At 42.3% G+C, this 23,477-nt stretch overlaps 1 protein-coding gene across 1 annotated transcript in view; it reads right to left on the reverse strand.

Moving 5' to 3' along the window:
* Nucleotides 1-203: 203 nt before the first annotated feature.
* Nucleotides 204-23,477, reverse strand: part of PAK5 (p21 (RAC1) activated kinase 5) — an 856,297-nt gene continuing 833,023 nt past the window's right edge. The window contains exons 8-9 of the mRNA XM_086927707.1: nt 19,700-19,834; nt 204-1,634 (exon numbers count right to left, since the gene is read on the reverse strand). Of these exons, the coding sequence (XP_086783833.1) occupies nt 1,479-1,634; nt 19,700-19,834 (291 nt within the window). The 3' untranslated portion in view covers nt 204-1,478. The remainder of the gene's footprint in view (nt 1,635-19,699; nt 19,835-23,477) is intronic.

Raw genomic sequence — 23,477 nt, forward strand, 5'->3', positions numbered from 1 at the left:
TACTGTTTACTATCTGCGCTATCACAATGTTCATTGGACCAATAACACCAAATATAAATAACATGATCACTATTAATGGTTTGCTTCTATTTCAACTACTTTATTTTGAATTAGTATACCAAAATATACTAATATACCTGAGAAATTCTGAAACATATACATTGAATTCCAAATGCACTGGCTAAATAAACACAAAACACAGCTTTCATTAATAAATAAAGTTTATTTCTTGTGGGAACTACACTTGACATGCAATTTCATCCAACAAGCAGCACAAACATGTTTTTCAGTAGTCTTCTGCTTTGACATAGAATCAACATTCAAAAAGGTTTTAACAGCATAACGATTTTTCTACATGAAAATACCTCTGAAATGATTATAATCTTGACAATACCCGCTTCTTCGTTTGACCACTGTTGCCATTTGAGATTTACACACATGACATAAACAATGGCAATGAATACTATGACACTGAGGTTTCAATACATACATAAGAAAACTGCTGCTTGCGGTTGTCTATCATCTATGATCTCTTGTATGGATTTACATGAGCTTGGGATGGTAACAGTAAGATGTACAGATGCAGACATCTCCTCAATGCTATTACATATACACACCCTGTATTCTCTCATTAGCTTCCACATTCATTGGATCATAACTGAAAAAGGATAAATATGTGAACAGTCGACACACACTCTGAAACTGAACTTAGACCCCTGATCATGTTTTAATATGATATAAATCCAAATGTTCACGGGAAAAAATGCAATAGATAACTGGTTTATCTTCGAAGTAACTATTTTCTTGGAATTTGAGAGACGTTCTGCCATTTAGGGCACCTGTTTTATCATGTGCCATCACTTCTATGGCTTACTTAATTACAGTTGATTCATAGAAGAAAGCAAAATTGACCCACTTTTTCCGGAGTTGATATACTGCAGTTTGACACTGATCTTTTCTCTTTCCAAAAGGGATACAAAAGTAGTAAATATTGTCTTCAGACATTTGCCAAGTTACACCTGATACTCCGACTATCACAAATGTTACATAACCCCAAAGTACTGTAAATTATCAAAATTAGTTTACAGAAAATTACAAATTTCTTTCAAAATACATTACATTGCTACTATTGCCAAAAGGTGTTTTGCCGAAAAAAGATCTCGGTGTAAATAAAAATGCAATTCAATAACCTTCTGATTAAAATTTAAGAGAAACATTTTGTGTGCTATTATCTAGTAATTTTGTTGAACTTGTAAAGAGTTTGTATCTTGATTTATATTTTTCCTGAATAAACTATAAAACATCTGCCAAAAACTATTGTGCTATATAAGGCTTACACAATATATCGCTGTATGTACACAGATACCCAAGCAAACCTCTACACTGCTTCATTCACCTTGACATCTGGTTAGTGACTCAATCACTCATTGAGCTGAGATCGTCCGGTTTTATCTGTTCCATGTGAACACCCAGTGGAATTAGCGGTGTCTGTACTGCCTCATGAGTGGTATAATACAAGAAGGCGGGCCAGCCATTTTCAAGAAAGGTTGTCTCAATAGCTCCTGCGCAGTGGCTCTCTGTGAAGGATCTCTTACCAACATCAAATCCAAAAAGCGTCGTAATACAGAGGAAACCTGTAGTATCACATGGAGTTTGTAATGAAAGAGAAAAAAGTTAATGTTATAAAACAATGCAAACAACATGAACATAAACCAAAAGATTAATAAACCATACTCCAAACACTATAAATCCTGATTTCCATAAACAAAGTATGTGATTTCTTTCCTCTCATAGCTAGGTATATTCAAAGGTTGAAATTTCAAAAACAAAAGCAGAAAAGCCCAAGGCTACTGTGTTTTGAAGTTCGACCAACTCCCATTGCTAAATAACATAAAAAAGGAAATTGTTTCAGCCTCTGAATAGCAAGTTTCTTAAGGATGGGAACAATATGAAATAGCTAGAATTTGTTAGCTGTTATTACACAGTATAGTCCAGAGTATATTTCCTATATTTCCAAAGTAGTAAAGATGTTTCTTTCCTTTCATTCTCAATGTAAATTATTACCAATGAGTTCTCCAATAAGCATTTTATCATTCTCAAACCTAACCTGTAAAGTTACTAGCCACGAGAGGCTAGGAAAGAATATATATCAGCTTTCCTGTTGGGCTCCTCCTCTGTAATGACAATATACATGGAAAGGGTGGTTTGAGAGAGCCATCTTGTGTAGGGTTAATATTTCAAGACAACAGTACTGATTGATGAGTACACAGAGTGTGATGCTATGAGCAGCAATAGAGAAGTGAACACTACACAATAATCATACTTTAAAATGGCAGGAAACCATAGGTGAAAGTCACTACCTTGGCCTGAATGTGTCCTGATAGCATTATGAAACAGATTAGGTTAAATGGTTCTTAGCACTCCTGTTCTTTTTATCAATGCAAAATACCAAGGGAATGACCCCTGAACTTAGAAGCCTTAAAGCCCCATTAGTGAGTTACACAATGTTCTTTCAACTTTTCTGGACAAACGTGGAGTATTATAGAATTTGTATGGACTATATTCTGAAATATCCTACTGAAATTTCAACGTGGAACTCATGCCTGGAGAAATCAGGTGATTCTACCTCCTATAAGTGGGTCCTCCTGTGGAAGATTAGACATTGTCTATCAGTTAGCTCAGTTAACTATTACTTGTGAATTTCTGTAGTTTTCTTTGTTTTTAAATAATATTTTTTAAACAATTACTTTAGTTTTTTTATGTGAGGTAAGATCTTATTACCATAGCTAACTATAATATCACATTAAACTTTGTTTTTTCAGCGAATCTCTGGGTTTTATTAGTTATAGTCAGCCAACAGTCCCGCTGTGCAGGGGGTTCCCCTCAGGGCCCGGCCTCAGGCCATGCCCTGTGCCCCTCTCCCATGAACACCCAATCCCCTGCTGAGCACGCCCTGTGACTGTGTGCAGTGTGGGGTTGGCCGAAATGCCTGACCTTTTGCCATGCCCTACAGCCAACTCCACTGCAGTACCCCAACCCATGCTGCACACAGCTGTGCACAGCAGTAAATTGGATGCAAGCCCTGCACCCAACCCAACAAGGACACCCAACTCGCATTTTCTTTCCTTTTTTTTAAAAAATTTTTTGCACGATTTACCTCCATGATACTTTGCAAGCTTACTCAGTGAAGCTACCTCACAGGAGGGCCACACTGGATGCAGTGGAATGATTTATTTGAGTGAAGGCATCCCTACCAATTTTTAAAAAATGTTTTCAAGACAAAGGAATGAGTCCCCAACTTTAATAGTGACTGCAACATTTTCTTCTGAATTGCAGTCAACCAATCAGACTGCTTGGTACCAGGACTGGTCCTGCAGTAAAGAAATAGCCTTCAGGGGAAAATACTCTCTTGGTCAATCAAAAGTTATTTTTTTTAATTTTGTACTACATGACTAACAGGGGAACAGCTGCGCAGATATACCTACATTTTTAACTACTTGAAGCCAAACCTGAGCACTTCTTTCAATGCTAAATTCTCAACAATGGCTGAAGGGTTATACACCAAATTGCAAAAAGCATGTTTTCTAACTGAACTGCTAACTTTCTGCCAAATTTGATGCAATTCGGTTCAGCTCTTTTTTCCTTATCAGAGAGCAAAGTTTTCTATGAGAAGTAAAATGAGAAGAAATGTTTTGGGAGCCCCCTGTTCCTTGGCCTCCTCTAAATGTATTGCAGCAAAAGTTTTGAGAAGGAGCTGAGGTAGCTACATTTTGTTTTGGGGGAAAGTGCTTTGAAGAGTTGTCACAGGACATTAAAGTAATTAGCAAAATAAAATGCACTCTTCCTTTAAAAACTCTGAGCTAACTAAATACACCGTGATGACTGCCACTGTGTAATATATACATATTCACACACTCACACACACACATACACACATGCACACGCACACACACACACACACACACACATACACATACACATACATAAATAAACACACATGTCTTAAAAAATGGCGGTTGCAACTGAGTAGTTATAGTTAGGACCGAGTTATCATAGGAAATAGTTTTTTTGTTTTGCAAATAACTTTGACATTATTTGACAAATCTTAACAAAACATGTTTGTTTCAAGTTCATCCACTTTAGCTCTTTCTTGGGAAGATTTGGGGTGATCTGTCATGCAATGCTGAGAAAAGGGGGGATACCAAACACAATGTCCTCATGCAATTTCCATAGTGATATTTGAACAGTGATACAGAAAAAAATGGCTGATCGACAATTACAATAACTGTGGCAGAAAGCTAGTTCTTTATCAAGAAAGTGGGCTCTTTGTGATTTGGTGGAAATCTGTTTAGTAGGCTTTGAGAATTCGGGGTTCAAAATGTATATATATCTGGATGGTTAGGTATGCGTTAGACTTCCAGGAGTCCAGCATGTATGAACATTTAGAAATATAACAATCTGATGGGCCGAGGGTAATTTTTTCCCTGTCAGCTACATTGCTTTTGCGAGTCCAATAGGGGCTCATGCTCCGGTTGGCTCGCTGCAACCTGAACAAAAATGTTGCAGCTGCAATTCCAGAAATCAGTCCGTGTGTCCTGAAAATCAAAATAATATAAGGTACATGGGGTCAGGGTAAGGTTACCCTGACCGCCTGGGCCATGTGGGGGGGTTAGAGTCCCAGAAGGGTCATCCCTGGGGTCAAGCTAAACATATGCCTCACTTCTGGGCCTGGTATATGCCTTCCTTTGACTGATCTAAGACTGTTGGATTCAATGGGGAAGTTACAGTCTGCAAAAATCTCAATTCCTGACATGTTTTGCAATCGCTTGGATTTACCAAAAAGATGTTCCTGGCCTGCACTGAAGACTTAATTATTAATCTGAGGATTCATGTGACAGGGAACGTCAGAGATGTGTTAAAGGCAATCAGTGACAACCTATGAACAGGAAGATTCAGTGGCCAAAAGGTCTACCTTCGTTCTTGAATACATACGCAAAATAATACTGACAACGTTAGTTCATTTCTTCCAAGTATAAAACTGAAGTCAGAAAAGACATCAATTTCAGAAACTGCATTTCATAGTTGATCCAATTGTGGTTAGAGGCATAACAGAGAAACCTTTATATGATCACTAAAACTGAGAATCACATTTATGGATTATAGGATGTAGGTACATATAGCTTCCCAGATGAAATGGCGATTCTTGGTTTCTATAGGGTAAGCCAATTCCAATTCCATATTCTGTATTTTAAACGTTTTTACATTTCTCTAATATATTATTTTTTCCAGAACCTAACTAATCTGTTAGATCTCTAAACAAAATGGATGGTCTTATATAACTGATGAAGATGAAATATCAGGTTGTGGTTAAAAAAATTGGATGTTGAACAGAGCTGAAATTGTCCACCTCACCAAACAGCAGGATATTTATGTGCAATCTCATTATATTATAAATACATTGAGGAGCGGGCGTGGCTTACGCGCCGGCAGCAGAGGACGTCTTCCCCGTGAGCTCCGCTTCGGACGAACCTGCGGATGCCGTGAGGACCCGTTTTACCGTCTTTTGGGAGGATTTCCGGATGTGTAACGGTGTCGGAAGGTGGGCAGCATATGATGAAGCGCTTTTGCACCAAAAACGAGCGCTAGTTTATTGACAATTTATAACGGCAAATTTCTCTTCAATTTGTAATGCGAACGGCCGACATTTTGTCTGCCGCTGAAGAGAATGCTAATTTGCGCACCAGCCGCATTCACCCTTCCGTTTTGGCATTAGCTTGGTCTGGAAACAGAGTATGATGCTGGGTCATTTACAGATTGTCGTGAGTTCTTTTCTAATTTATGCATTTTATGCATTTTCTCTATTTTGCATCTAATGCGTAGCTTATTCTCTGTGGTGAAACGACCGCCATTTTGAATTCCTGAATGCCATGATTTTTACTGCTACATCAAGGCAATGTGGTGACTGCCTCACCGTTGTTTCAAGACTTTTGCTCTTCTAATATTCCACGGCCACCTGCCTCCTGCATTCTCTCACTGCCCTGTTGATACCAGCGTGATTGTGTTTTGGGTTTTCTCTTTTTTTTTCATCTAGCCTTGCACTTTCTATTTGCACGAACTTCTACCACCATGTTCATATGCTCCTCTTTGTGGATGCTCCTTCTCTGGTGATGTGTGGCTTTTAGTGTATCTTCGCACTGATAAATAGTGCACTACTACGCAACTCCTTTACTCATCGGCTTCTATTTGCCACACTGTGTGCCCCTATCATCTTTGTGCATCCACACTCTAGTTCGTATTCAACAACTTTGTTGGTCATATCTCCCTTTTGCTGTCCTGCACCATGGCAAATGTTTCTACTTCACCGAAGCTGACGCAGACTGGAACAAAACCTAAAAGACCTAAAAATGACCCGCCATCCCCCATTAACTCTTCTACTAATCCAGTACTGGACTCCATCCTTGAAGAGGTGCGTGGTCTTCAGCCTTTTATGTCTGCAACCAATGCTAAACTTCAGCAGATTGAGGAGCGATGGGTGGTTATGGAAAATAAAGTTTTGAACCTAGAACAACGTGTAAGCGATGTCCAAGACCTCTCAACTCGGATTCCACTATTGGAACAAGAAATCCACAAACTCAAACTCCATACCGAGGATTTGGAAAATCGCAATAGACGCAACAACCTACGCGTTTATGGTGTTCCGGAAAATTTGGAGGGGTCTGACATGGTCTCTTTTATTCGAAAATGTCTCCAGGAACTTTTGGAACTCCCACCATCGACTCATCCTCTCAACATACAACGAGCACACCGTCTTGGCCGCCTCAACTCCAATGCCGCCAAACCTCGTGGAATCATCATGTTATTCTTGGAGTTCACAGAATTAATGGCTGTATTGAAGGCCGCCAGGGCCAAACGTCGTCTCCAGTGGTCTGGTCACAACATCTTCATTTCCCAAGACCTCTCTTCTGCTACAAATGCTCGACGTAAGGAATTCCTGAACCTTCGGCCTACGATGAGACAACTCAACATTCAGTATGGAATTCTCCATCCCTGCTTCTGCAAGATCACACACAATGGTCGTACCAGGTCCTATGATGATCCCCAGAAACTTCGCGACTATCTGCTAAGTGTCTCGCCTTCCACCATGGACACTGCTAGCTAATGCTTTTTTGTTTTTTCTTTGTTTTCTCGTTTTACATCCACTACTCTAACCTATCTAACTTTTCTTAACTTATCTTCCTTCTCTATCTTCGTTTTAATATTTTCCTCACATCCTTGTGTTTTTTTTCTTCTTCATAATGTCCGTATCCTGTGTGCTCGTGGGACATGTCCTCTCTCTGGTGTACCCTCGTCTCACATGTTTCGGTTACTGTCTTCTTCTCAGATCAAGCCTTTGCGCCTTGATCTGTTTCCTTTTTCTCTTTCTCGATTTATGTATCTTTCCTCTCTCTCTCTTTTCTATCTTTTTCTTTGCTTTCTTCTTCTTAAGTGGCCTCTACTGTTTTCTCTATTTCTTCGATTATTCTTTCCTCATTTTTCGATTATTCTTCGTTTTCTTAAATTGAGCGTTCTACGATTCCACTGTTTAACTGTTACTTTTTGTCTTCCCCTCTGTAGTGATCTCCTCGCCTTGTGTCGCCTCCATTTGTCGCCCCTCCTCCCATCCTCCAAACATGTGTAATTTTGTCTCTTGGAATGTTCGAGGTCTTGGTCACCCTGTCAAGCGTCAGAAGGTATTGTCTCACTTAACCAAATTTCATTCACAGGTTGTTTTCCTTCAAGAAACGCATTGCTCTGATACTGAATCACTTAAACTAAAGAGACATTGGGTGGGTCAGGTTGTGTTTTCTCCTGCTGTTAACAAAAAAGGAGGGGTTGCTATATTATTTCATAAGGCTTTAAATGCGCAAATTATTTCCTCTCAGTATGATGATGAAGGTCGTTGGGCAATGGCAAAGGTTGTTATACACAACAAGACAATGGTTTTATTAAATATATATGGCCCTGTTCGTCCAGATCCCAAATTTTGGAAAGACATTAAATTGCTCATTGCATCTATAGATTGCCCTGATTTTATAGTAGCTGGTGATTTTAACCAATGGTTAGACCCTTTTTCAGATCGGCTGTCTTCGAGTAAATTTCAACCTGACAAATCTCTTAAGAGTTTTCAATCTGCCATTGCCTCACGTCCTATATATGATTCGTGGAAAGTGTGTAATCCTGATTTATTGGAATATACTTTTTTTTCTAATGTCCATCATACACGTTCGAGGATTGATTATATTATGATTAGTAAGTCTCTTCTTCCCTCCATTCAAAAATCTGTTATTGGTTCTATTTTTATCTCTGACCATGCCCCTGTCTATACTACCCTTGATCTTTCCCTTAGCCCCTCTAAATTTAGCAGTTGGAAGTTTAATTCTTTTCTTTTATCTGATGCCTCTTTTATGAAAAAATGTACTGCGTTTTTTAATGAATATTTTTCCTTAAATAATCCCGCTGATACCTCCATTCCTAACACCTGGGATGCTTTTAAAGCTTCTTTTCGAGCTTTTACGATTTCCTATGTTTCTGCTAAAAAGAAGCTTAATAAGCAAAAGTATGAAGATCAACTTAAACAGATTAAAACTCTCGAACACACCTATTTCACCTCCAAATCCCCATCTGCCCTTCAGGATTTGATTCTTGCCAAAACAACACTTAATAAAATTATCACTAATGAAGCCTGTCATACCCTCCTTAAAATAAAATCCAAATTTCATGGGGGTCAGAATAAAGCAGGGAAAATGTTGGCCAATTATTTGAAAATCAAGTCTGAGCGCAAAGCTGTCGGCCCAATTTTGAATGATTCATTAAACAAACTAGTTACTTCCGACAAAGACATTGCTGAAGAATTTCACAACTATTATCAAGCCCTATATACAGAGGACACACACCCTTCTGATGCAAACTTAACAACATTTTTTGAAGGCCTTCCCTCTCCTCCATCCCTCCCTATTGACTTTTCGCATTTAGAACTTGAAATTACTCTCCAGGAAATCACCACGGCCATTCATTCCCTCAAGAAATCAAAAGCCCCTGGCCCTGATGGTCTGCCGGTTGAATTTTACTCCTCCTTCCATTCCTTTTTTGCTCCTAAACTCCTTCAGTTATTTAACTCTTTTATTTTGGAAGCTAAAGCCTCTGGGTCCTTTTTGGATGCCCTCATTGTAATTATTCCAAAACCTGATAAGGATCATTCCCAATGCAAAAACTACCGCCCCATATCCTTAATTAATTATGATTGTAAAATTTTTGCTAAAATCCTTGCCTCTCGCCTTGATTCCAATATCCCTCGCTTAATCAACACAGACCAGGTGGGTTTTGTTAAGGGCAGACTCGCTGCTGATAATGCTCGTCTTTTTTCCAATGTCCTTGCTCACAGTAAAAATGTTAAAACCCCGTTGGCAGCCCTCTCCCTAGATGCTGAAAAAGCTTTTGATCGTGTTAATTGGCAATATATGTTCCGCACCCTTACTTGGTTTGGTTTTGGCCCAAATTTTATATCGTTAGTTAAACTCCTTTATTCATCCCCCCGTGCAAGTATTTTTGTTAACAACCAATTTTCCAGATTCTTTTCTTTAACCAGAGGCACGAGACAAGGTTGTCCCCTTTCCCCTTTATTATTTATTTTATGTCTTGAACCCTTTCTACAGCGCATTCGTTCCAATCCCCATATCACAGGTATAAAATTTTCCTCTGTCGAAACTAAATTGTCAGCGTATGCTGATGATGTACGCATCTACATGTCCAATCCCGAAACATCCCTCCCACCCTTTTTAAATGAAGTTCAGTTGTATTCCTCAATATCAGGATATAAGCTTAATTTATCCAAAACGGAAGTGCTTCCCCTTAACTCATTGTGTTTTCAATACATGTTTAATAATACTGATTTTGCATGGTGCCCATCTAAAATTAAATACCTTGGTATATGGTTTTCTTCTTCTCTAAAAGATACCCTTAAAATAACCTTTGATTCGTTGACTAATAAAATTCAATCCCTTCTGCAGATTTGGTCCCCCCTATTTCTCTCTTGGTGGGGTAGATTAGACACCACCAAAATGATGATTACCCCTCATGTTTTGTATACAGTTTCTATGCTCCCTTTCAAAATTCCTAAATCCTATTTTTCTCGTATTAATTCTGTATGCACAAAATTTTTGTGGAATAATAGACATCCCCGCATTGGGTTACATAAGTTGATTCGACCTAAAAATGAAGGTGGTGTTCGTTTCCCTGATTTTGGCTCATATCACTCTGCCTTTTTAATCAAACAATCCTTCTCCTTGGCCTACAACTTCCTTGATACTCCTGTCCCTAAGTGGGTTCTTCTGGAACGCTCTTTTTTAAAAGATTTCTCCTTTCAACATGTTACTTTTATGTCGAATTGTACCTTTGTATCTAAATATCCCATTCTGAAATATTCCCAATCTACATTGCAAAATGTTTTCTCCTCTACTCTTTCCCCTCTACAATGTTTTTTATCCTCTGTAGTTTGGTACAACAAATTTCTTAGATATAGGGGTAAATCATTCTATTTTAAACACTGGAAAGAAAATGATATAATGTTTGTACATCAGTTTTTCCTTGATTCCACTCTTCTTTCTTTTCCAGCTTTACAAATCATGTTTAATTTACCTCCCTCATTTCTCGCTGAATATTCTATTATAACATCTGCTATTCAATCTTACTTATCCTCTTTATCTTCTTCCTCCGAATCTTTTTCTTCTTTCACTCCTGTCACTCCACTTTATCCTCTCTTTTCTACTTAACAACCTAAAGCTGCTCTTGTATATTCACTTTTACTAATAATCAAATAATTGCACAAAGTTCCCCTGGGGGTAATATCTATGCGAGAGAGAGTGAAATGGTTCTCTCTCTCTGGAGGTGTGGTTGTATCTGGAAGGCAGGGGCGGTCGTCCCTTGTCGGAATTAGGGAAACCTCACACAACAGGCTGGTTCTACGACTGCTGTCGCATTCCCAACCGGCCGCTTCATATCATCATCGGCTTCCTGCTCCTGCGTCAAGCCGGCACTGCAATGCCTGACGGGCAGCACTTGGTGCTGCACTTTAACGGAGATCTTTTATTCCAAAAGCCGATGTTTGAGTGGGTGTGAGGGGCCCTAATCGTGAAGTAGTGAGCGTGTTAATGTGGTGATGCTAAAAAAAGTTAGTACAGTCTACTCTGGGTACTTTATTCCTGTAGCTGCCTACTTTATTAAAACTAAGAGGGGTATGGGATTTCAGCAAACCGATGTGTGGGGAAGCCCGTTTCAACCCTCAATAAGTGATCTGGTCGACATGTTTCGTGCCATCAAGGCAATTCTTCAGGACCAAAAAAGTGCTCATAAACTCAATTCAGCGCCCATCATGGGCTGCGAAGTTTGATAGATACAACCTGGGGGGTCGGGAACTGGTGCAGGAAGAGTTCCTGTAATGTTCTCCGCCCTGCGAGGAAAGGGGAAAAACATTTTTTGGTATAAGAAACAATGCTTACAGAACTGCGTTGTCTGTATTTCCACCAAATTAATCAATCTCTCAATTACAGACTAAGAATTGAAATAAATTATGTCAGACAATGTATACCACATGCAGCATACAATGAGCGTGTTATCTCCCATTCAATCTCCCAAGCACAATGAAGGGAAATGTCACCAATCAATTCTAAGGACGTATATGTGCCATGGGCAATCTCATAACGGCTTAAGCAAATTTTAGAAGGAACCATAATGGGGGACTTGGGTAAAGCTCTAGACTTACCCACAGTTGTTGTAGAGAGTTCTCCCCGGGCTGCCTGGGTAGGACTTACGTGGTCAAAGTATCGCCTGTGGGGATGCGGGAAAAATTGGAAAAGTGTAAAGGAAGGCTTGGATCGTGGTTCTACATCAAGGTTCAACAATCAGCCATGCCCAACCAGGTGCAGTAGCACTGTGGGTAGAGGGGCCCGTGCCAGGGCGACATTCAACCATTGCCGCAGCGCGGCGGCGCGAAAACCCAACCGTGGATCGCCATTACCTATGTGCCACCACCCCCATGGGGGTATATATGAGTCAATTCCGTAGTGCCAAGGGGTGGGCACGCCCAAGCTCGCCGAACCTTCCACATGTCTTACTCCAGGCTCACGGAGCCTCATTAATGTGGGCAGCGGCCGCCAGTCCGATACAGAATTACAGGGGTGCAGGCACAGGGGCTTATTTCAATTCTTAGTCTGTAATTGAGAGATTGATTAATTTGGTGGAAATACAGACAACGCAGTTCTGTAAGCATTGTTTCTTATACCAAAAAATGTTTTTCCCCTTTCCTCGCAGGGCGGAGAACATTACAGGAACTCTTCCTGCACCAGTTCCCGACCCCCCAGGTTGTATCTATCAAACTTCGCAGCCCATGATGGGCGCTGAATTGAGTTTATGAGCACTTTTTTGGTCCTAAAGAATTGCCTTGATGGCACGAAACATGTCGACCAGATCACTTATTGAGGGTTGAAACGGGCTTCCCCACACATCGGTTGGCTGAAATCCCATACCCCTCTTAGTTTTAATAAAGTAGGCAGCTACAGGAATAAAGTACCCAGAGTAGACTGTACTAACTTTTTTTAGCATCACCACATTAACACGCTCACTACTTCACGATTAGGGCCCCTCACACCCACTCAAACATCGGCTTTTGGAATAAAAGATCTCCGTTAAAGTGCAGCACCAAGTGCTGCCCGTCAGGCATTGCAGTGCCGGCTTGACGCAGGAGCAGGAAGCCGATGATGATACGAAGCGGCCGGTTGGGAATGCGACAGCAGTCGTAGAACCAGCCTGTTGTGTGAGGTTTCCCTAATTCCGACAAGGGACGACCGCCCCTGCCTTCCAGATACAACCACACCTCCAGAGAGAGAGAACCATTTCACTCTCTCTCGCATAGATATTACCCCCAGGGGAACTTTGTGCAATTATTTGATTATTAGTTTGTTGGGACATGCACACTGGACCCCATTAAATATTGTCCCCCCTCTTTTTAGTCCCCCCCTGTTGTTAACTAATTTACGTGGGTTTCCCCCACGGGAAATGTAAGGTTACCAACAGTGAAACTCTTTCACTGCACTGGCCCGACACACCAACACAGACGAGAACTACCTGCGTGTTCCTCCCACCCTCCCATCTCTCGGGATTTTTCCTAACATCTCTCCAATCACTATGGAGGATGTGCCAGGCCTAAGCTTTAATGAGGATGCCATTGCCGAAGCCCTAAGAACGGCTCCGCCACTACTGAACAACCCCAATACCTCTGCCTCAGGCACATCTAATGAAGACTGGACAACCCTGACAGAACTGAAAAAAGAACTCATCAGAATTACCATCCATGGGGTAATGATGACGGAATATCTAAGGAACAACATAGCCCCATATGGATTGATTGTTAAACTCATTCCAAGACTCTTCTTGGAGGACAAGCAATTCAAAACAGATTGGTGCCAGGTGTCCTGGAAGTGCACAAAAGATCTGCTATTCTTGATCAGCCAGACAGCAAAACGCCTCGCGGATGCCCTGCTGGAAAAAATATCAAGCATAGAGGCCAATATGAAAGCTGCTGTCAACAAAAATAACAAGACTTCCTTCACCACGAAACTGGCTGATATCAACCAGGAGATGGCTGACCATCATGACTATTTATTGAAACAAAAAACGGATAAACTACAGAAAGACATCACCCGATTTGATAAGGAGAAGGTATATCCTTACCTTAAGGATGACTTTAGGAATAAAAAGAACAATTATTCCTCAGACGATAGTTCAGATGACAACACCAGACGAGGCTCTACAAGCAGCGACTCGAGTGGAGGACAGGCCCCAAGGAACAACCGGATGCAACACCGTCCCCAATGGCAACAGGGCTACCACCAAGGTCCAATGTTCCAGGGACCTCCACAAATGCCACCACCAATGCAATACCCTTTCTTCTCCCAAGGTCCACCCCAATTCTACCCTCTCAATCCGCCACCTTTTCAAGGCAGAGGTTGGGGCAGAGGAAGAGGGCGAAAAAGAGGAGGACAGAAGAATGTGCAATGGTCAGACCAACCGGCCCAACCAACGATGATGGAAACTCGGAGTGCCACCAACAACAGGGGGAGAAGAGTCTGATTGTCAACCTCTCATCAAGGACCCTGACCCCCATTGAAACCACCGTTTTGGAGAAAGGACTTGGGTTTGTCCCTACACCTGTCCCGGATACCTTCGAAGAGATGATTGAGATGAAGAATCTCTTCAGGAAGATAAGGTTACGGGCCTTCTTTGATGGCAAACCCGAAATCACGGCTCAGGGAACTGGCCTCAAGAAACCATCAACCTTCACCCCCACAGATGGCATGGTCCCCCCGGAGGTACTAACCTTCGAGCGAGCCGTCTTATCAAGCTTGAAAAAGAAACCTCAAATAAAACAATTCAACAACCTATCAGCTGCTGAAAGACAAGCCGTGAACACACTGGGCAATGATGTGACAATAGTAATCAAGCAGGCAGATAAAGGCGGCGCCACAGTTTTACAGGACCGCTGTGACTATGACCTGGAGTGTAGAAGACAACTCTCTAACACCGCACACTACCGGCCTCTACCTGTGGACCCAACTAAACGTCTGGCAACCACTATCATGAGCCTAGTCATCGAAGCCGAAACCAATGAATGGATCTCAAAAAAGGAGGCGGACTTCCTGATCACTCCACATCCAGTCATACCATACTTTTACACCCTACCGAAAATTCATAAAGGCACCACTCCTGTACCCGGTAGACCAATAGTCTCCGGCATCGGTTCAATCCTGGAGCCCTTGTCCCAGTTCTGCGATGTCTTCTTACAACCCGTAGTGAAAAAGATACCTTCCTACCTCCAAGACACCAGAGATGTCCTGCGACTCATTAATGATGTGGACGGGAGAACAGACGTGGATCTATTGCTGACGTTGGATGTGGAATCCCTTTACACGAACATCCCCCAACAGGCAACCTTGGAAGCAGTGGAGTCCACCCTGAGACTTGAGGAATGGACATCGCCTACTCCAATCGCTTTCATTATGGAGCTAGCAAATATCGCCTTAACAGAGAACTTTTTCAAATATGAATCTGAACTGTTCCATCAAATCCGTGGGACTTCTATGGGTTCAACCTTCGCGCCCAGTGTAGCATGTATTTACATGGCTGCGTTCGAGAAGACTTTCATTTACCCTCTGGAAAAAAACCCATTCCGTGAAAACCTCACCCTCTGGCGTCGCTACATAGACGACATCTTGATCTTTTGGAAGGGCAACCGGACCAGCTGTGAGGAGTTCTGTTCCTGGATCAATCTCCAAGACCCCTACCTGAAATTTACAGGAACCATTTCAGAAACCTCCATACCCTTTCTAGATTTGACAATTTTACTGGGTCCTTCGGAGATCTCGACCACTCTGTATAAAAAGGAAACTGACAGAAACAGCCTCTTGCTCTATGGCAGCCACCATACGAAAACATTAAGGGATAACCTCCCCTTCGGTCAGTTCCTAAGAATCCGCAGGAACTGCACGAGCACCAGTGATTATCAACGGGAAGCCGACATCCTCCAAAATAAACTACAGGAGAGGGGCTACCCTACAAAATTACTCCACCGCTCAGCGAAGAGAGCCCTGAATAACAATAGAGAATCCCTGTTGGAAACTCATACCAGGGAGAAGGAGGATATAATCACGTGCGTAACAGCCTACACCAAGAACTCTTCCTTTATCAAAAAAACCGTTAATTCTCATTGGGGTATACTTAACTCTGTCAATCTAGATATTCCACGCCCTCGGTTTGCGTTTAAAAGAACTTGCAATCTGAAAGATCAACTGGTCCATACCCGTCCCAAAAAGAATAGCACGCGCCCACAGAACACCCTGTGGGACCTGCCACCAGTAACTGGTCACTACCGCTGTGGTAACTGTGTTGTTTGCCCACAAGTCATCCAATCCAAAACTGTCCAACTTTCACATGACTTCACGTGGCACCTGAACAGACATACGAACTGCAACAGCAGCAAATGTATATACATGTTGACGTGCCCTTGCGATCTGAAATATATCGGAATGACAACACGCACAGTAAAAACACGCATCATGGAACACAATAGCAATGTTCGGTGCCACAAGACCCATACTCGCCTTTATGAACACTGCCATCTACAGAACCATGCGGCAGAAGACATGCGCTGGGTAATTTTGGAATGGCATCCCTCATTAAACCAACAGGCATTGTTCAAGATTGAACAGAGATGGGTCCACCGTCTACGTCTAGACACTGAAGGGCTCAACGACTCTGTCCCATGGAACACACTGACAAGATAGCCATCCACCGGACAGAGTATCTTCCTTTAGTTCTGTCCTTCACCAATGGGGCGAGTAGCTGCACCACATAGCCAACACAAGTGCTTTTTACCATCAAAAGTATAGTGTAAGGATTATGAACCCACGACCAAATCAATGATTCTGCAGAGTTGGATACAATAGCACCAACGGGCAAACCTGAGACTGCTGTGATATCCTCAACACAATATATAATATATAGTGTAGAGATTAAGAACGTACGACGTAATCAATTATTCTGTTAGGGTTGGAGACAGTGGCAAGCACTAGCTACAGTAGCTCTGGGACAAAGCCTGATAGACCCATACTAATAACCCAATGTCAATGTCACATTACACCTTAATAAGCAAACCATAGACTGCTGTAATTAAACTAGGTTCATCATCTTTAAATAGTATCTGTTCTATCAAGGTCTACTGCAAAACTAAGCAGTCTAGCCTTCCCTCCGTGGATTATTCCATTGGTGCCCTGTAACGCAATTCTGTCACGACCCCATTCCAAGATGTCGCCTGCTGTGGTACATGCATAGGCCCACTCTGCCTTCTTCTTTTTGCGCATGCCCGAGAACAGGTAAACAGCCGTAGTCCTTTTTCATTTTCTACTATCGCTACGATAGTCTTAAGAGCTCCCGACAACGCGACCAATCCACCGGCTGCCTGCTCGACCGAGACCGCAGGTCGGATGGACGTAGGTTTGATGGCCCTTGCATGCTGCTCTAAAGGTAAGTGGCTGTCTGAGCCCGTCGCTGCCTGGATGATACCGCGGGAGCGCTGGGGGCTCCGGGTCTCGTCCTATGTGCGCGCTACCTCCGGAGGGGTCTACGCGGCCAGGTGACCTCCCGGGTGTGTTGTGGTCGCGATGGCTGGAGCCTTGCCCCTTTGCCTGCACCCCTGTAATTCTGTATCGGACTGGCGGCCGCTGCCCACATTAACGAGGCTCCGTGAGCCTGGAGTAAGACATGTGGAAGGTTCGGCGAGCTTGGGCGTGCCCACCCCTTGGCACTACGGAATTGACTCATATATACCCCCATGGGGGTGGCGGCACATAGGTAATGGCGATCCACGGTTGGGTTTTCGCGCCGCCGCGCTGCGGCAATGGTTGAATGTCGCCCTGGCACGGGCCCCTCTACCCACAGTGCTACTGCACCTGGTTGGGCATGGCTGATTGTTGAACCTTGATGTAGAACCACGATCCAAGCCTTCCTTTACACTTTTCCAATTTTTCCCGCATCCCCACAGGCGATACTTTGACCACGTAAGTCCTACCCAGGCAGCCCGGGGAGAACTCTCTACAACAACTGTGGGTAAGTCTAGAGCTTTACCCAAGTCCCCCATTATGGTTCCTTCTAAAATTTGCTTAAGCCGTTATGAGATTGCCCATGGCACATATACGTCCTTAGAATTGATTGGTGACATTTCCCTTCATTGTGCTTGGGAGATTGAATGGGAGATAACACGCTCATTGTATGCTGCATGTGGTATACATTGTCTGACATAATTTATTTCAATTCTTAGTCTGTAATTGAGAGATTGATTAATTTGGTGGAAATACAGACAACGCAGTTCTGTAAGCATTGTTTCTTATACCCAAAAATATTTTTCCCCTTTCCTCGCAGGGCGGAGAACATTACAGGAACTCTTCCTGCACCAGTTCCCGACCCCCCAGGTTGTATCTATCAAACTTCGCAGCCCATGATGGGCGCTGAATTGAGTTTATGAGCACTTTTTTGGTCCTGAAGAATTGCCTTGATGGCACGAAACATGTCGACCAGATCACTTATTGAGGGTTGAAACGGGCTTCCCCACACATCGGTTGGCTGAAATCCCATACCCCTCTTAGTTTTAATAAAGTAGGCAGCTACAGGAATAAAGTACCCAGAGTAGACTGTACTAACTTTTTTTAGCATCACCACATTAACACGCTCACTACTTCACGATTAGGGCCCCTCACACCCACTCAAACATCGGCTTTTGGAATAAAAGATCTCCGTTAAAGTGCAGCACCAAGTGCTGCCCGTCAGGCATTGCAGTGCCGGCTTGACGCAGGAGCAGGAAGCCGATGATGATACGAAGCGGCCGGTTGGGAATGCGACAGCAGTCGTAGAACCAGCCTGTTGTGTGAGGTTTCCCTAATTCCGACAAGGGACGACCGCCCCTGCCTTCCAGATACAACCACACCTCCAGAGAGAGAGAACCATTTCACTCTCTCTCGCATAGATATTACCCCCAGGGGAACTTTGTGCAATTATTTGATTATTAGTTTGTTGGGACATGCACACTGGACCCCATTAAATATTGTCCCCCCTCTTTTTAGTCCCCCCCTGTTGTTAACTTATTCACTTTTACTGTCCAACTCTGCTGTTCGCTCTAAATCTAAAGTAGAGACTGCTTGGGAAACCGATCTTGCTGTCTCTTTTGACATTGCATTATGGGATCGTTTATGGTCCAGAATCTTCAAAGTCTCTGTTGCTGCACGCATTACCCAATCCTTGCTTTTTATTTACCATAGAGTTGTTATTACCCCGGTTACTATTCATAAATTTTCTCCAACCTCTTCTCCTTTATGTTGGTCTTGTTCCAAAGTTACAGGTACTCTACAACACCAACTATACAATTGTTCCCCTGTTTTATCTTTTTGGAATGATGTTTGGAATATATGTATGAAAATGTTATCTCTTTCTTCACAATTATCTTTTTTACGCATATTTTTAGGTTCTTTATCTGATGATATTGATATTGTTACACCCTCTTCTGCTAAGTTGTTAGACCTATTTATTACACTTGCATTTAAAGTTATTTTATCGTGTTGGAAAGACAATTCAAAAATCTCGGTCCACACTTGGTGGAATTATATTTGTGATGAACACAGAATTTCTATAGCCTCTTCTACCTCTGTTCCCTTGAAAATCAAATCTGAATTATTATGGCTTCCCTTCACTTCCTATCTTTCATCTAACCCCTCTCCCTTACCGCGTGCTCCTTGTCCCCTATGATCCCTTTGTTTACTTACTTCTTCTCCTCTTTCTCCCCTCTACTCTTTCCTTTCCTTCTGCTTTCCTCTCTTTCTTTCTTTTTCCTTCCTTCCTCTCTCTATTTCTTTTTACCCCTCTTTTTCATATATAAATTCCTCTGGATTGATGTCATTTATTTGTATACTCATATGTTCTTTTTTCTAATTTTTCATGACATGCTTCTTGTATCACTTTTCAATGCTTAATAAAAATTTCTTAAACAAAAAAAATAAATACATTGAGGAGGTGCCATCCATACATTTAGAGCAATAATATGTAAAATACAAGCAAAACAAACCTTGTGTACATCTTTAACTCTTGGGGGTAAATTATCTCGGATCCTGCGCATAGCTTGAAGTGGTGGTTCATTGAAGTATGGGGGTTCACCATCTATCATTTCTATCACCATTATACCAAGTGACCAAATATCCACCTGCAATTTACAAAAAATATATTCAGAAAATGTTCTTACTCAAAATAAACCATGTGTACAGAAAACGATACTAATACAGCACAGGTTAGCAAATTATGCTTAAATAATTCTCTGCATAGTCGAAACAGAATTCACTGAGGGTAGATAGGTTTCCTAGTATTGTAATATGAGAAAACCTTAACACTCACAACAATTTCTCAAAGGCTTAATATAAGGGCACAAGAAATGTTATCATGGAAATGTTTTTACCTTTGCAATGGGTCTTTCTGGTAGATATTCTACCATCTACAGATTTGTGACCTCTTGAAAGCCCAGGAGTCGGAGTGGTTCTGGAAACCTTTAGTAGCTCTTCAATTTTTTGTAGGGGGTGCTCTTGCCAGAAGCAATGGCGCTGGAATATCAGTTGAATCATAAAGTGTGCACCTTGGCACCCTGATATCAGTTTCTCGGCCATTTTTTCTGTGCCCTCCAAGGCAATAACGAGACGGAAAAATACATCAATTTGTGACAGTGAAGTGCAACAACCTAGCTGGAACCTTTTTGTTCTTTTTTACTTTAATCATCCTTCAGAAAAGGAAAGTGTGTGGGATAGGTGAGGAATCTGCAGGCCAATAGAGTATCCCCCATTCAGATTGTTACAGAAGGCAAGTAACTTTTTCATCTAATGGATACTTCTGATTAAAGATTCCTCACCTCTTAAAAAGATTACAAAGCAGCACCTCCCTAGAAGGTGGGTCTGAAGGTATGGCTATTCAAGGAAATCCTGCAGCACTGTACATGTGAAATGGCCATACTTTCTCACCTGCGATTCCCAAAAATGTTTTGGAAAAGGTGTGAGTAAGCTGTGTAGCCTCCTGACAGAACTTAGCCAAGTGAACACCCCTGGCAAAAGCTTACATAGATTGCCTTGATTAAATGGGCCTAAGGCAGCTCCTTCTTTGCAAGGGTGTAAAACACCCTGATGCACAACATTTTAAATAAGGTTATCTTCTGGTCTGCCTTGCCCTCTTGCTGTGAAAGACCCCACAAAGAACTAGTCCTCAGGCCTGGTCGCTATAGTGTGGTTAATTTAATAAACCACTCTTTTAGGATTCAGCTGTGTAATCTATCCTTCTTTTGGTATGATGCAGCAGGAGATAAAAGGAAGGAAATGGATTGTATTGCCACAGATGGAGAGGGGTCACCACCTTTGAAAGGAAAGCAACTCTGGTTGGAGCAACCAACTTGTTTGGAACAAATCATGTCTATGGCGGACGGATGCTCAGTGATTGAAACGTGCTTGCTCCCCTTGCCTAAGTAAATTTTACAAGAAAAGCAGTTTTAAATGTAAATAATTTTAATTTCCAACTATGAAGGGGTTCAGATGGACAACCCTTCAAAAAAGTTAATATCAAGTTCAAATTCCAAATGGCATAGGCATAAACACATTTGTCAGTCACTTTAAAAATCTTGTCAAGATGGCAGACTTAAAAGGGAAGACTGGTCTAGAAGGGAGAGAAATAATGACATGTGTGCACTGTAGCTCTTACCCTGCAGAGCTAATGGTAATATAAACTGAAGGGTTTCTTATAGGATGAGGCTTCATGGGTCCACATTTTCCAGTGTACAAAGCAAAAAATCTATCTGACCTTCAAGAATAGACAATCTTGGTGGAAGGTGCAGACCAAATGACATCAACCGCCTCTAGTGGCAGATGAAAAGACCATAGCTGCCGTCGCTCAATCTCTATGCATGAAGGTGGAGGCTCTGGTGGTTGGAGGGCAGAGACTGACTGGAGAAGGGGTCCACCCTGAGTGAAACTTAAATCAAATCAGGGGCACAGGGTGAGGTACAGGATGGATGTATGACGTTATAATGCATACTTTTACCACGCATACCTTTACAATGCGGTATTTACAACGAATACCGTTACAACGCATAGCGCTTAGAGGTGCTGGATAGTGGTAAGTATAATTTTCTATTCCAACTCCAGTCCCTGTGGACACTAGGGAAGGTGTTGTATAGAAAATTAAACTTATTCCCTATCCTAGAGCGCCCCCCAGCGCAATGCGTTGTAATGGTATGCGTGGTAATGCCTGCGTTGTAATGGTAGTGCGTTGTAAAAACTTCGTTGTAAACGTTGCATACCGTACAGGATATATGCTTACAACCCTTATCAGACAGTCTGGGACAAAGGGGTAACTAGGGCCCATCATGATGAATCTTAGCTCAGGACTGGAGGAATCAAAAGTATGGGAGTGAACATGCAATTAGGTGGAAAGCTACACCTCAAACAATTCACCTCTCCCAAACATTCCTGCAGAAGATTAAGCAGGGCACAGAACTGCTAGAAAAGGGTATTGGCCTGAGTGGTAAAGTGATCTACCCCAGAGTAAATATTTTTTGAATCACCACCGGATGGAATCACCACTAGTTGTTCACTGGATGGCAAGACTTAGGCTAACAGCCCTAATGTTCAGTGAACTGGCGAGATGGTTGGAGATTAGCCAAATTTCATTCTGATGCACCCATTCCCATAGTCTCAATGCTTCCTGGAACAGAAGGTGAAAAACCACTCCTTTCCTTTCGGCTTACTGACATACCACATTACTGTTGTATTGCCGGTCATAATCTGGACAGACTGACAGCAAAGCTAAGGGAGGTGGGCCTTGAGCACCAGCCGAATCACCTTTAGTTTGAGCAGGTGTTCATGATGGAACCACTGTACGCAGAGGTACCAAGCTAGAGAGCCCTCATGTGCCAATGTGCCTACATGACCAAAAGCTACAAGACCTAGTAGGCGCCGGACCATCAGGACTGGAATGCGAGCTCCCTTCCAAAAAACCCTGAATCAAAACTTTAATGTCTGAGGCTCTCTGAGGAGGAGAAGATCTCAAAGCAATGTCTTCACTATTGCCCCTTTGAACATTGGGTGCTGAGATGGATCTAAGTGAGACTTGGGCATGTTGGTAGAAAAGTCCAGGCCAAATAACAAGGACGATTTTGTTTCGAGATGAAGCAACGCTATCTGTAGGGACCGGGCTTTGAGCAGCGAATCGCCCAAGTATTAAAACACTGGAAGGCGTCCCGACCTCCTGAGGCATGCCACTACCACTGTCATTAAGTTCTTGAAGACTTAGGTGCCCATGTCAGCCCAAATAGGAGGGCACTAAACTGGTGGTAGGTGGAATCTACCACGGAAACGCATGTACCTCCTGTGATGGAGCCTTCAGTATGATAAGTTGTCAGATGAGGCTATGCACTTTGATGGCGCCTTGTCTTTGTGGAAAACATTCTGTATGGTACAGTCATAGGAGTTTCTCCACCGCCGCACCTTTGTACTGTGCTATTAGGGTGTTCTTCAGTTATGTCTAGTGAATTATCTGTAAACAAGGGTGTGTCATTGTCTAGCATATGAGCTGCCCTGTGCATTACAAATGCAGCTTGCTGCCTGATGTGCCTTTCTAGTGCTAGTGTTCAACCTGATCCTAATAACTTCTGTTAATCTGCTCATGTACTTTGCTGCACTGTCTAAAAGGAGGAATTCCCTACACTTAGCCTAGTGCTGCTTTATATATAGCCAGTGCACCGCAGCCTCTTTGAGTTTTAGAATTGTCAATATCATAATTGCTAAAGTACATTTTTGGTTACTATGCATCCTCTC

The sequence above is a fragment of the Lissotriton vulgaris genome, chromosome 6 (assembly GCF_964263255.1).
Source record: "Lissotriton vulgaris chromosome 6, aLisVul1.2, whole genome shotgun sequence".
In the NCBI taxonomy this organism is placed as follows: domain Eukaryota; kingdom Metazoa; phylum Chordata; class Amphibia; order Caudata; family Salamandridae; genus Lissotriton; species Lissotriton vulgaris.